Here is an 11394-nt window from a genome sequence, read left to right as displayed (position 1 = left end):
TGCTGCTGACACCGGCCAGGCCGCAGGGCCCTGCGCCGCCCCGCAGGGTGCCGCGCTGCCCGGGCGGATCCATGGCCCGCAGGCCGCGGCCACGCCCCCACCCCCCTCAGGGGCGGCCGCGCAGGAGTAACGCGGTTCCCCCCCGGGCCCCGCGGTTTTCCCTCTGGGCGGCGGCACCGCCCGCCGTTCCCTCACAGCCACCGGCTCCAACCGGCCGCGACCGGCTGGGAGCCGCGCGCCGGCCCGGAGCGTCACTGCTGTGCGCCGCCCGTAACGTCAGAGGCGCCCCGGGCGGGCGGCCGTTGCTATGGAGGCGGGGGGCGCCGGGGAGGAGGAGGAGGCGGCGGCGGCGGAAGAGTGGCTGCTGCAGTCCCTGCGCCTGTGAGGGAGCCCCGGTCCCCCTGCTCCAGCCCCCCGGTCCCCCTGCTCCGGACCCCCGGTCCCCGCCCCGCCAACCTCCCTCGTTCCTTGTCCCGCAGGTACGGGGACCTGCACACCTTCGAGCTCCAGGCGCCCACCCGCCTTATTGAATGGGCCCGGGGGAACCGTGAGTGCGGGGCGGGCGGCGCCGGGCCCGGCGGTGCTGAGGGCGGCGAGGGGTCGGGCCGGGGCACCGGGGAGGGAAGAGGGGCAAGGGGCTGGGGCGGGCTGGGCCCAGCCGTGGGGAGGAGGCAGGCCGGGCGCCGGGCCAGGCCGCGGGGGCAGGGTTAGGGCCCGGGCCCCAGAAGCGGGGTCGAGAAGCGGGGGCTGCACTGGGGTTCGGCCTGGGCTGGAGCTCTGGGTCTGTTCCAAAGTTCGGGATGGGCTGTACGATAAAGAAGGGAGATTTAGGTTGGACATGAGGAAGAAACCCTTCCCCGTGAGGGCGGCGAGGCGCTGGCCCAGGCTGCCCAGAGCAGCTGTGGGTGCCCCATCCCTGGCAGGGCTCAAGGCCAGGCTGGACGGGGCTGGGAGCAGCCTGGGCTGGGGGGAGGGGGCCCTGCCCCTGGCAGCGGGTGGGACCGGGTGGTCTTGAAGGTCCCTTCCAACCAAACTCTCTGATTCTGTAACTCCAGAGTCTGTCTGAGGGAGGGGCCAGGTTTGGAGGGGGGGAGGGTATCTCTTATCATGTCCCTGGTTCTTCATGCCCAACCCCAAGGTGTCTGTGTAGCTGGGTATGGACAGTCTGGTGGGAACGAGATCCTGCAGCTGCTCCCACCGCCAACACTGCAGGCGAAGAAGACCCAGGTGGGTGTTGCAGCCAGGGTGGCACCAGACCTCTCTGTCCTCCTTGACCTGGTGTCTTTAGAGACCAAGCTACAGTTGTGCTGGGCTTCACAAACTGTTTCTGGTTTCTGTTGCTCTGACAAGGGCTTGGCCAGGTTTTGAGCAGCTTTGGTTGAAAGGTAAGGCACATAAGTCACCTGGCTGCTGTCCAGATAAAGCAGTACAGGTTGGGCAGTCCAGTCATGTAATTCTGCTACGCTGCAGGCAGATTGTGCTGTGAAAACTTCCATCTCCAAATGTGTGAATGAAAGCATTTTGTGTGGAAGTAGGACAGATGAGGACACGAAGGCAAATGAAGAAGGGACTTGCTGAGGCACCCGAGCCTGAGGGACCATGCTGCTGACCAGTGAGGTTGGCCCTTGGGTGGGTGACCTCTACACTAAAGCAGAAGGTGTTGTTTAGTCACTGGGTGAGCAGAAAGCTCCTGAGCCAGACATGCACAGATGGCAACAAACCCAGGCAGAGCTCTTGGCAGGAGCTTTCCCCAGTGGGTTGGTTTTTTTTTTCTCCCCCTTCTAACTATTCTGGGATCCTTCAATCCTATCACTTCTGTTGAAATAGGCATTACTGGACAGGCAGAGCTTTACCAAGTGAGAGTGTGCCTTGTGTGTCTGTCTTTTTTTTCATGGTAACCAACCACACCAAGTTCTGCACTATTAAGTGTGAAGAAATGACTTTGCCCCTGATTTCTAGGGCCTGTGTCCAGAGAGAGATTTCAAGGTGGAATGTGGTGGATTTTCAAACCGCCCAGTGTACAGCCTGAAGTTTGTGCCAGACACCAGGTACGGCCATAACATGGTCCTTCCAGGGCATATTGGAGATGGTGAAGGGGCTTGTCCCCTGAGAGAGAGCTCCTTTTGCTTGCCTTTTCCCAATGCAGCTGCTCAATCCTGCCAGCTCCAAGAGCAGCATTAGTCTGGGTGAGGAACTGCTGGCCAGTGACGTGTAGTGGTCCTCCCAGAACTCTGTCTTGGCGTTTGGAGAGGAGCCATCTATCAGCAAAACAGAATGCACCCCGCTGCTGCAATACTGGAAGCCACAGCAGTGCGCCTTGTGGGGTAGATGGCAGGGAAACTGAAGCTGCTGCTGGATACCTTGAATCCTCAGCTTCTTCTAGAAGCAAGCTGCAGGGGCTGGTGACGTAGATGCTGGCTCACCAGGGATCCCTCCCTGCTCCACTTCTGAGCAATGAGGGCACGTGTAGTTTTCTTGATCTGCTTTTTCCATCCCTTCTGCATTTGGCACTGCGTGGAGGTGCTCAGCAGATCGGGATACTAGTGGCTGTTGCCACCTCTCTGTTAGTCCCTGCACATGCAAGTTTGAAGGGGTTTTGCCTGCTGTGGATTGTAGACCAAGCAAATACGCTTCCTCTGACTGATTCATTTCACTCCTCCAGTGCTCTCCTCCTACACAAGCCCCTGTTGCTACTTTGGCGCTCTTTGTGCTGTTCTTAGTCTAGTGCTTTCGGAAAGTGTGCTAATTAAATACCATTGCCTGGGACTGTGTTTGCATGGGCTGAGTAAAGCACCCTGGCATGAGGAGTTCTGGGATCACGGTCCTTAAGGTCTCTTCTGGGCTGTGAGCAGAGGCAGGAGCTCCTGAGCACAGAAGGAACAGCAGACCAGTTTGTCCCAGGCCAGAGAGAAAAGGCTGTTCTCTGCTCATGAAGAGTTTTGTGGGGTTCTTTTTGTTTCCTCAGCTTGCTGGTGACAAGTGGCCCACCAGACAGATCCCTCCAGGTATGGCAGGTATCAGCAGAGAACTCTGGTAAGGGAACATGTTTCTGAGCTTGAGTAGTTTCTCAATGTGCTCTTTGCATCAAGCATCTCTAGCTTCCCCTTCTTCCTGGATGTAAAATGAGGAGAGGAGTGCCAGTCCCGTTTACTGACATCCTGAGTGACTGCCCTTGTGTGGCAGGGGCTGGAGAAGGGCATGAGACAAAGGGTCTACACCGAGTCTGGTGGCTTGGAAAGATGTGGACTTGACAGCACAAACCTCGTAAGGGAATTAAGTAGGTTTAGGCCTGTCATGGTGTTTTTCCACTTATTTGTGAGCTCTTAGTTATGCAAACAAAATCCCTAACCATCCAGTTGGCACAATGTTCCCTTAGTATCTCCAAGGGTTAGAAATAAAATAGCTCCATACGTCACCATGTATGGATATACCATGAACCACCTCACTTCTCCAAGCCTATGTCTGCTTGCTTCTAGAAAAGGATTGCCGTTGCTTCATCTACTAATTGTGAAATACTTTGAAACCACCAGAAAGGAAGTGCAAAATGTTATTAGAAGTTTTCTTATTCTTCATTGAAAATAAACATCTTGATTCACAACTTTCCATGCATTTTGCTAGATTTTAAACGGTTTGTTGTCAGTCCTGGCTGGATGTGCTAGAAACAGTGGGTTTATTCCGGAGAAGGGGTTAGTCATAATTGGATTTCTTACTGGTTTAGTAGGTCGCTTTTAGCTTTGCGAGGAGTCTTTGTGAAACAGCTTAGTCTTGTGGATTACTTGACTCCTGATGTGTTTTACAGCGCTTACATCTCTTTCAAATAGATGTTATTAAATCTGTAAGCACCATACCTACAGAAAATAGCACTGGACAACCTTGGGCTAAAATTGCAACCATTTCGGCCAGAGCCCCGTGGGTCCTTCACGGCTCAAGACTCAACAGCGTCCAAATTACAGAGGTTGAATCAAGGAAAAATGTCTACATGGCAGGTACTTAAACCAAGTCTAATATCTGATTTTTGAAAAGTTAGGGTTTGGGTAAAGCAAGGGTAACTGCTCCAGTGGCAAACGTTTCGCTGGGTGGGTACTTTCAGACACGTGACAAAGGGTACAAAGATATTTGCGGAAAGTACATTGTCTTGAGGAAAAAGGCTACAATGCTTCTGTCAATCTCCAGCTTCTCACTACTCCCATGACAGTGACTTCTGAGGCTTCTGCCCCAGATCTGGGCCCTACCAGAGCAGCGCAGGTGGTTTCAGTGCCAAGAACTGGGTTAGCAGAGGGCTGCTGTGTATGTTGTCCCAAACAGGGGAGGTGCAGAGTCACATCACTTGGGGCTGTTGAAATCTGGCATTGATTTGTTACTGAGCAAACTCTATGTTACTCTGCAATCTGTTTGGGTGGGTGGGAGGAGGGATCATGCCAGCCTTGTTAAACCAGCCCTGCCTGACCTCGAGGTGGTTAATCCAAATCTGGTTTATTGGGGGTCCTTGAAGACATCTGCCTTCACCTCCACAGTAAGGCTCGGTGCCCACACATCTCATCCTTTGGTGAGAAAAATGTCTGTGTATGCGTCCAGTGGCTGTAATGCAGCGCACTGAGCAAAAGGAAGGTCTGTTTGTCACTGCTGTGCTGTGTCCCTGTGCTGCAGGGACTCTTGTGACTCCCGCTGCTGAAGGGTAGTGCTGGAGGCATTTGCTTGTCAGAGCTCTGGTCCATGACGGGTCCCGCTCCAACAGAGCCAGTGTTAGTTGCGGGCCTGCCTGTCTCCTCTGCCTGGGTATTAACATCACCTTTGGAGGGGTACAGACTGTGCCTGCTCCGCGTGGATCCTGCGCAGAGACGATTCTCGAGCAGGCAGTTAGTGTCTGCTGCTGGCTCTTTGGAAGAACTACTTAGCATTGCTTGAAAGCCACTTCCAGGAACAAGGCTGGAAATCTGCTTTCTCGGGCAAGATTGCAGCAGAGAAATCAGGGAAATGCTCCTCATGGCATCTGAGATCTGTCTCTCTTTTCTAGCCTCCAGCAACAACGAGGAGTTGGGCGGCCTGGCCTTTCTGGATTGCAACACGTTGCTCCTCTGTTGTGCCAAGGGGCAACTGTGCCTGGCCGACATTCGGCAGCCGCAGAGTCCCTTGGAGGCTGTGTCCGTCCCCTCCGCGCCGTGTGGCGAGCAGTGGTGCATGGGAGTCGGGCGCCAACCTCAAGGCTCTGACTCAAGCTCCCAGCCCGTAGCTTGCCTCTCAAGCGGAGGGCACCTCACCCTAACAGATGTGAGAAAAACCTCTGAGTTCTTGGCCTCAGTAAAGTGCAGAGTTCCCTCTCCCAGCTCAGATGCGGAGTTCCTCTGTGTCTCCTGGGCTCCTGCGCTGGAAGGCTGCCTTGCTGTTTCAGGTATGTGCTTTGGGCAGAGATCTCCTTTTCTGGATGCTTTTTTGATCTGTATTTCAGATCAAGTGCCCCATTCACCCCACCTTACTTTAAACACCCCTGTGGTTCAGTGCTGCCCCTGGAGCCAGCAGAGGTGCAAGCTAATTTATGCAGCTACCTCTCTCCAACAACTACAGAAGGGGACTGCGTGGGTCCGGGGGGAGTTCCCCCCCTGGAGAACAAAGACCCCAAGCCCTTAGCAAACACTGTCCTGATAGTGCCAGTGACAGCCTGACCGCCACGATACTGTGCTGATAAGACCATCTGGGCAGCAAGTCTGCCTCTTGGCTGGAGCATTGCAAATTCAGACTAGTGAATCTGCAAGCTTTTTGGATCTGGCCTGTGTTCTCCCCAGCAGCTGTTAGCTGAGACAAGCTCCTCGGAGGCTTGGATGCTCTGCCTGTCACAGGTTTTCAGTCTGGGCCTTTGTCCTCATTTCTGTCTCAGTAGCCCTGCTGGGAGGTGAGCAGGAGCCCAGTAGGACTAGAGCAAAGCAATTTGCTGCTGCAGTCTCTCTGATTCCCTTTTATTCAAGGTTTTGATGGGACCGTGCACGTGTACAACTCGCAGAGCTGGGACAGCTCTGGCAAGGAAGCAGAACCGATCTTTGTTCACAAAGGCCACATATTCAGCAGACTGGGCAGCAGCGGAGGTCCTCCCCCGGTCACCGTGCACACTTGGCATCCGCAGAAACCAAGAACTTTACTGTCGGCAGCAAGCGACGGTTCCCTGCACGTCTGGGACTGGGTTGGGGAGTGTGGGTAGGTGATACTTTCGGTGAGGTGGGGGGTGTTTCCTCTGTGTGTTCTGGTTTGCGTAGGCTGCGGGGTGTCTGTTTGCATGCAGATGCTGTTTTGAGACGGTTGTAGTGAACAGAAGCAGCTGTAAAACGCTATGTTAATACAATAAAAGTTTTGATTGTGATACTGCTTCTCCTGTGTACCATCCTTCAAATGATAGCTGTGACCATGTTAGCAGCCCTGTAGCTCTGGTTGCATCCGCTAGCCGAGAACACCCTGCCATCATTCTCTCATAGACTCGTGTCACGTCTGCACCATACTTTTCAGAAGAAACAGACAAAAAAGCACGAGCATGGTTTGAGGAAATGGGCTATTCTGTGGCTTATTTAACCCGCTGTCTTCCAGGCCCGAGGCACCCAGGGGAAGGCTCTACACCCCACAGGATGCTGGCCTTCCATCACGTGTGTGTGCCACGAGCAGCGGCCTCTGCTCAGGAAGTTGCAGTGCAAACGCAGCCTGCTTGCAGCCTCAAAAAGGAACAGGAACCACCTTTTTCAGCCCCAGCCTGTTACAAGCTTTGTCCTCCCCCGGTGTAACTGGAGAGCACCCAGCCTAAGAAAAGGCGTTGGTATCTTTTTGGCTCTTTTCCCACCAACTGAAAGTTTAAACTTGATGGAGCTAATGTGATTTCCTGGGCCTGAGGAAGCCAGGCAATGGCTTGCATTGCCTGCGCTGCTACCAGGGTGTTACTTGAGGGGGGAAAAAGCTGTCTGCTCCTTATCCTGAACGTGGAAAGCCGTGTTTGGTGGAGCAGCTGGGGAAGGGAGTTGAGAGCCATGGCAGAGGCTGGTAGCGGGGCAAGGGAGGGATGCTGGCAGGGGGTGCTCACCAGCAAAGCGGGGGACCCTGGCTTGCTCTGGCACTGGGGGTTGCGTGCGCAGCAGCCAGCCTCCATCCTGCGGTGCAAATGCTCGCGTGGGACCCGCCAGGCTGCCCCCGCTCCCTTCCGTATCCCAGCACCCCACGGTCACCGTCCCCTCGTGCTTCTAAGTGCTTTTTCAAGGTTATTTCGGGAACTGCTGCTCTGCTTCCCTCCAAGAAGGGGTGCAAAGGGCTCCCCGCTTCTCTGGGTGTAAGCTGGGGTGGAGGACGGGCGCGACGGGTGCTGGTGCAGGGTGAGTTGGGGTGAAGGTTGTGTTTGAAGCGGCTGGGGAAACCTTGGCGCTGGGAATGCGGTGTACAGAACTGCGCTGTGTCATGGCAACAGCTGTCTGCCTGCGGGTGCTAGAGCTGAAACCTCCTCCCATCCACGCAGGAGCAGGGGAAGCTCCCTGCTGCTCACCTCGCAGCTTTCCTCCCAGCACAAGCCGTGTGGGCTCTTGCCCCCCGTACCCAAAACTATCCCTGCCTATGTGGCAGGGTGTGGAGGGGAGCGTCTCCTGCCAGAGGCTGGGGGGGGTTGATGCTTTGCTACCCACCGAAGCCGAAGCCGTAGGTCTGTGTCGCCACCGGCAGTTGATGTACCAGCGAAGGAAAAATCTGTTCGATCCTAGGAGGAGCTGAGCACTCCTGCAGGAATACCTGGTCTTCCTTTCCACCCCTGGAGGGTCCCCAGCAAAGCAAGTCCAGCTGTGCCAACGTCAAACTGATGTGACTGGGTTCTGGCCAGGGGCCTGGGAGGATTTCTGCCCCAGTGAGGGACAGCTAGGAGAGCTCCTGGCTTTCCAGGCTCTCTGCATCTGCCACTGAGCCTGTCCCTGCTGTGGGAGAGCACAGCGTGCCCTTCCCCTGCACTGAGACCTCCAAGTTCACCAGTTTAGGAGGTGGCTTTTTTGACCCAAGGTTGGGACCAGGCACAGTCCCAGGAAGGGTAGTGTGTGGCTGATGGGTACACGGACACGGAGGGTTCCCAGAGTGGGATCCTGAAGCTCAGGGCATTTTTCTCAAGCACCCCAGGGAGCACAAGAAAGTGAGGTGCACGGCTCCACTGCCGGAGCTCCTCTGGGCTCCTCCACAACATGCAGCCTTTAGAGAGAGACACCCACCCGAGCGAGGGTCTGGCCTTGGAGGAGGTGGGCTCTGAGGAGGAGAGAAGACTGCTGCAGCCTTCCCAGCAACCAGGCTTCATCTCCCTCACCATCTCCTTCGCAGGGTCGTGGTGGAGGACCTGACAAGCAGAAGCAGCAGAGCTGGGCCTGACCCCCCAACACCCCATGGCGATGCAGGTGGTGCAGAGAGGACAGGGAAGCAAACTTGCTTGACTTTCCAGGGAACTGGGGCTTAAGCAATAGCACAGTTTGTCCTCATCTAAATTTCTCTCTTCCCCCTTCCTGGCAAAATAACTTAAGCCTTCTTGTCCAGCTTGAACCAGATTTGACAGGGGACTGGAGATGTCCAAAACTCTTAAGTACTTGCAGCTGCTGAGGCAAGGGATTATGCACAGAGGAGGGATGTCCCCTTAGATGTGGCACTGGAGAACTCACACAGGGCAGTAAGGGCATTCCTCCCCGAAATGTACCATGTGGACCTTCTAGCGATGCTTGAATATTTGATGAGAGTCTGGCTGTGTGGCTGTGGGAACTTTGGCTTTGCTGGAGCCACATTTGTCCTCGATGGGAAAGGTTGGGATGGTTTCTGCCAGCCCCCAGCGCAAATGCTAACACCCGTGAGATGGCCCGACTTAGGGATGGGCTCCTTCCCCAACAGCATCAGCGTGGCAAGGGGCAGCCTGCAGCTGCGTTGGATGCGGATGTGTCCAACCTCTGCTCTCCCTGGGACCACAGAAAGGTTCTCCAGGACCCTTGCCTTTGCTGAGGCAAGCTGGCCACAGAGTCTTCCTCTCTGATCTAACCCCAGGGCAAGGTATCGCAGCTGGGGAGAGCGAGTGAGCTGGACACGCCGGGCTGGAGAGATGTTTCCCAGCGGGTAGCAGATCCAGAACGGTGCTGTGGATGTTGGCCCGAGCAAGCCGAGCAAGCCATGCTCTGGGTTTCTCCTCCCTTGCCTGGGAGGGGACAAGCCACAGCTCTTCCCTGAGAGGCTGTCCCCCATTTCAGGCTGGGAAATTGGGAGGTTACTTGGCTCACACACACCCATATCCTGGTCCATCCTGGTCCATCCTGCTCCCGGGGGCGATGAGAAGCTCACTGCAGCACCAGCTCCACCCTCCTTGCTGTCCCTCCTGGGATGCCCACCTGCTGCAGCGCCAGGCTTGAGCTGTGGACTTGTGTGGAGATGTGCAGGCATTGCTGCATCCTTCCGAGGAGATGCTTCACTGCTCTCCCTGGCTCCTTCTCACCCCCTTGTTGGGAAGACATGATTTCAAACCAAGTGTGAGCCTGGGTTTTATTCTGCAGTGTGAGGCTGTGTGCTGCAGCAACCAAGGGAGCTACGGTGAAAGGAGGAGCACCCTCTCCTGTGCCCAAACAGAGGTCAGTGGGAGCAGGGGCAAACTTAATGCAACTATTCTGTGTGACACCTGGGGCCGAGAAGTGGTCGATGTTTGCAGCGCGGCTGCCAGCACTGCTTTCAGAGGGTGCCTGCAATGTGTTTAAGGACTGGGGACTTCTGCTTCATGGCCTTGTGTTGCTCTCTAAAGCTGCTGGGCTGTATTCTTGGGTGAAGATTGGCACGGGCGTGCCTTGCTGGGTTTAACAGGGCAGTACCTGTGTGTGCTTGTGCCCCTGGCAGCTGGACCATCATCTGCTCCTGGAGAGGCTGGGACACCTCCATTTGCACTGAGGTGCAACCAAATTGCCCTGTCTCACATGATGATGACACAGGCCTGGTACCCAGCTCTCAGCATCATCCCTGCAAGTCGTTCCTCCTGTACAAATGCACAGTACCGGAGAGTCCGCAGCATTTACAGCTGTCTGGCTGCTGCGAGAGGCTGGCTTTGATGATAAGCACTGTGGCGGTTGCTCTTCTTCATGCTTGTGGGCACTGGCGCCCGGACGTATCGTGCCCTGCAGTGCCAGCCTTTAGGGCACAACCATCAGCTATGAGGAGCTCCTCGGCAGGACCCTGACTGGACACCACTTGTTTAATAAGTAGCTCGTTAGTACGCTGTGCTCGCTGGGTACCGCGTGGCCGCGCATTTTTTTTCAGAACCAAGAGGTGGCTCGGCAGAGTGGTGTGAGCAGGGCAGGTGCTGCTGCTCACCCTGGTCCTTGGCAGGAGGAGCGGGATCCGCTGCGGTGGCTGCGTGTCCATCTGTGCCGGTCTGCTAGGACGGTGTCTCAGCTGATGGAAAGCCACCGGCGTTTCGGGGGCAGGGTATAGCCCGCCGTGAGAGCGACACGTTGGTTCTGTGCCTTGCCCTGGATGTCTCTCTCTGCTGGCAGAGCGCCCAGGCAGGGCAGGCTGAAGCTGCATTAGTCATTTCACACCCAACCCACCAAGGTTTCAGGTGTTGGCTAAGAGCAACCAGGGTGCTGGGGTGGTGGAAACTGTGGGGGTCGTGCCTGGGCAGGCAGCTCTCCTGTGCTCCCCCTGCGCAGGACACAGCATGGTGCCAGCCCGGTGGTAGTTTTAGCATCGATTTGTGCAGGTTCTGCTACAGCCCAAACCTTGCAGACTGCGCACACGTGCACACACACGTGGACTTCTGGTGTGAGCCGACGGCAGGAGCCAGGCTGGCGTTTACCCACCATATCTGCGTGACCTTGGAAGCCAGGGCATGCCCCAGGGAGCAGGGAGCCGCGGTGGCCAAAGTCTCCTGCAGGCAGGTGACGGGAGGGAGATGGGGGAGTGGGGGTGGGGGGGACCTGAGGCAGCCAGAGCCCCAGAGCCCAGGCAGGGATGCTGGAAACACCAGGGCTGAAGATGGGCTGCAGCTGAGGCTCATGTCCATGCTAATACACAAATTAATTAATTTGCTAGCAGGGAAACGTGCAACTGAGGACAGGAACAGCAGGATTATTCGATGCCATGACAAGGAAACCTGCTCTCTGCGTTTGCATTTGACTTGCTGGGGTGAGACACAGCAGCAGAGGGGGGGATCAAGAGCCTCCACCCATCCCCCAGCACCCCGAACGGGTGCCTCGTTGTATTAGACCCTAGCCCCTGTCCTGAGCCAACAGAAGTGTCCAGGTGCTGGGACTGTATTTTATGATTTATTCTTTTTTTCTGAGTTTAATAAACTAGAATAATTTATTTGACAGAACACAGAAACATCACAGATATGGTGGAGAAACCAAAGAAGCAGGTATCAATGAACAGTACAAAGTA

At 55.8% G+C, this 11394-nt stretch overlaps 1 protein-coding gene across 4 annotated transcripts; it reads left to right on the top strand.

Annotated features, from left to right (window-relative positions):
- The first annotated feature begins 231 nt into the window (after positions 1-231).
- WDR73 (WD repeat domain 73) lies at positions 232-6353 on the top strand. Of its 4 annotated transcripts, none has more exons than XM_040584295.1 (8): positions 232-381; positions 480-547; positions 1139-1227; positions 1960-2048; positions 2966-3005; positions 3800-3986; positions 5015-5389; positions 5961-6353. In XM_040584295.1, exons 1-8 carry the CDS (start codon positions 308-310, stop codon positions 6188-6190), a joined length of 1152 nt encoding a protein of 383 aa, XP_040440229.1. In that variant the 5' UTR covers positions 232-307; the 3' UTR covers positions 6191-6353. The 4 variants fall into 4 exon arrangements, with proteins under 4 accessions (XP_040440229.1, XP_040440230.1, XP_040440228.1 ...); XM_040584296.1 differs by having other exon boundaries at positions 236-381; positions 2966-3033; positions 3855-3986; XM_040584294.1 differs by having other exon boundaries at positions 243-381; positions 2966-3033; positions 3822-3986.
- Positions 6354-11394: the final 5041 nt, after the last annotated feature.

The sequence above is a fragment of the Falco naumanni genome, chromosome 2, assembly GCF_017639655.2.
Source record: "Falco naumanni isolate bFalNau1 chromosome 2, bFalNau1.pat, whole genome shotgun sequence".
NCBI classification, from domain to species: Eukaryota; Metazoa; Chordata; class Aves; order Falconiformes; family Falconidae; genus Falco; species Falco naumanni.
This window is presented reverse-complemented; position numbering and strand designations above follow the sequence as displayed.

Coding starts and splice junctions, on each gene's coding strand:
- WDR73 (XM_040584294.1), top strand. CDS start 308: ATGGAGGCGGGGGGCGCCGGGGAGGAGGAGGAGGCGGCGGCGGCGGAA. Junction 382..479: donor CTGCTGCAGTCCCTGCGCCT/GTGAGGGAGCCC, acceptor CTTGTCCCGCAG/GTACGGGGACCTGCACACCT. Junction 3,987..5,014: donor GAAAAATGTCTACATGGCAG/GTACTTAAACCA, acceptor TCTCTTTTCTAG/CCTCCAGCAACAACGAGGAG.